This window comes from Nematocida homosporus (genome assembly GCF_024244095.1).
Source record: "Nematocida homosporus strain JUm1504 chromosome Unknown 4400, whole genome shotgun sequence".
In the NCBI taxonomy this organism is placed as follows: domain Eukaryota; kingdom Fungi; phylum Microsporidia; genus Nematocida; species Nematocida homosporus.
In genome coordinates, this window is record NW_026250561.1 from 1 (window position 1) to 2,379 (window position 2,379).

The 2,379-nt window shown below is 42.1% G+C and overlaps 2 protein-coding genes across 2 annotated transcripts; one reads left to right on the top strand and one right to left on the bottom strand.

Moving 5' to 3' along the window:
- On the bottom strand, nt 1-1,671 carry NEHOM01_2512 (phosphoacetylglucosamine mutase; the record flags this gene model as incomplete). The annotated part of the gene is made up of 1 exon (XM_051491388.1): nt 1-1,671. A coding segment is annotated over one exon (1,671 nt), but the record flags the coding sequence as incomplete, so codon positions are not given.
- Nucleotides 1,672-1,706: 35 nt separating this feature from the next.
- NEHOM01_2513 (signal recognition particle subunit SRP19) lies at nt 1,707-2,051 on the top strand (the record flags this gene model as incomplete). The annotated part of the gene is made up of 1 exon (XM_051491389.1): nt 1,707-2,051. One exon carries the CDS (start codon nt 1,707-1,709, stop codon nt 2,049-2,051), a length of 345 nt encoding a protein of 114 aa, XP_051347349.1.
- Nucleotides 2,052-2,379: the final 328 nt, after the last annotated feature.

Here is a 2,379-nt window from a genome sequence, read left to right on the forward strand (position 1 = left end):
AATTTCTTTGATGGCGGTTTCAACCTGGGCCAGAACAGGACCTTCGGCATAGATGCGAATGATGTCTTCGGTTCCTGAAGCTCTTAAGTGGATGCGGAGGTCGCCGTACTTTTGCTTGATGCTTTCGAGAAGGACATCAGTAAGTAACTCTTTGTTGCCTGTTAGTCCGATCAGAACATTTGGAAGGTCTTTGTAAAGACTGAGAAGGATAGTAGGCAAAATGAACTGGCTATAGAAAATGCTTTCGGCTAAACACATATTTACAATGGCGTCTCCAATAAAGGGGTCAAATAAGGAGCCTAGGCTGTGGAGTAGGAGGTAAGCTTCGTTTTTGGATAGTAGTTGGAAGGTTTCATTGTATGGTGATGTTTTGTCGGGATTGTGTCCTGATAGTTCGGGAGTGGTTTGGGAAAGAAGTGCTTCGATTTCGTTAGCTAAGTCTGTCTCAGAAAGGTCAAGAATGTTGGTGCTTTTTCTGTATCTGATCTTGTTTTGGAAGTACTTTTTGGTTTCGTTTGAGAAAAAGATAGTGCCATGGCCGTTACTTTCAAACCAAACCGAGATTGGGTGCTTACAGGCCTCTTTCTGCATGTTTTTGACCCCAGTAGCAGCTATCTTTAAATCGCCTTGGGATTTTAACTCTTCCATAGCTGCACCATTGGAGTAATCTGTTACAACTGAAGTTAGAACTAAAGTCTCTTGTGTAATAGCTAGTAAGTGGTTGAGAAACGATGAAAAGAGTACGCACAATCTGTCGCCGTCTAAAATCTCATTCGTATCTGGTCTTAAATAAACTATTCGATCGGCATCGCCATCAAAAGCACAGATGAGAGTTTTGCCTGAAACCAGACCGTCGCTGGTTTTGATTTCAACTTCAGCTTCCTTACTTAAAACCCCGGCTGGCCGTTCATGCTTACTTTTAATGTAATCCGATCCACACTCTTCGTTTAAGTCTTTATCATTCTCCAGTAGTAACAAGTCAGTTGTGCGACGCAAAGCCGCCTTAATCGCCTTAAACTTCTCGCGGCCAACTCCATTAGCACTATCTAGCACCCGCTGGATTCGTCCTTCTTTGCCAAATATATGCTCGATAATCTGGGCAAACCGCTCAACACGTGTGAAGTACAAGTTTCGGATCCGGTCTAACTCCTCGCCCTTAGGATAACTCCGATTATCCAAACCTTGTCCGTGTAATTCTCTGAGCAGAAAGTGAACTTCCGGAGTTGTGCACACGCCTAAATCAAGCAGAACCTGCTCCCCCAGTCCTTCTTCAGCCTGTAGTGCCCGGCTGGCCGCCAAACACTTCTCAACCATACTTACTCCACTCTCTCGTGTATCCCTGGCAATATAAACCACACTACCTACCAATGGATACTTCTTGATCTCCTCCAAGAGTTCATCGTTCGTGGCATTCACTACCCGATTACTTATCTGTTCCCATTCTACGGCAAACATATTCCCATCATAATCAACATACTTAATTCCATTATCCTTAGCCGGATTGTGCGATGCCGTCAACATCAGACCTATCGGCCTCCCTACAGACGCCGAGCGCATAGCACAAACTAAATAAGCCCTAGTCACAATATCAGCAACCTTTTCCCAATCACCCCTATACCCAGCAGTCCCATACCCTATCTTTTCCTGATCTTGGCGCCAAAAGACTTTCATACATCCTTATCTCCTTTATTTTTTATATACACTACATGTCTGAAACAATTAAGATCTATCCAGTCTATTTCAATACCCGAGTGGCCCGTTCTGATGGTAGAAAAGTTCCATACATTGAAAACGGAGTTGTTCCAACTTTGCAGCAGATTGCTAAAGCACTCACCCAATTAGAACTCAAGTATACCACTGAAACTAAAACACATCCCAAACAGAATATTACCCTTTCGGGTAAGTTTCTGCCTAAGGATGCTAAAATAGAAGAAATTGAGAGACACCACCAAGCAGTTTGTGGCAGTTTACTAGTTGTATGTCCCAAATCAGCCGACTTACCTACCAAGCGCAGTATTATCAAGCAAGTCCATGCAATTCTCAACAAATAGATAAGCCTGCTCAGTTAACATATTCGATGCTTTATTTAGTCTTCGGATTAATATTGATTTAATAAACAGTATGACTTAATCTAATCTAAATTTAGCGGAATTCAAATTCAAATTCAAAGTAGATTTAAGCCTAAACCCACAAAATATTTAGTATTTGGAAGTATGGCTGAGATATCGAGTTTTGAAGATTTAGGTGGATCCTTACGTAGTTCATCCAGTAGCTCTTTTTTCTACATTGGGCCATTGATTGCTTGTTTGTATCTAGTTGGTAAGTTTATGGTTCATTTAATGGACTCTCCGCCAATGGTGTATCCTAAAGCTAGCAGTC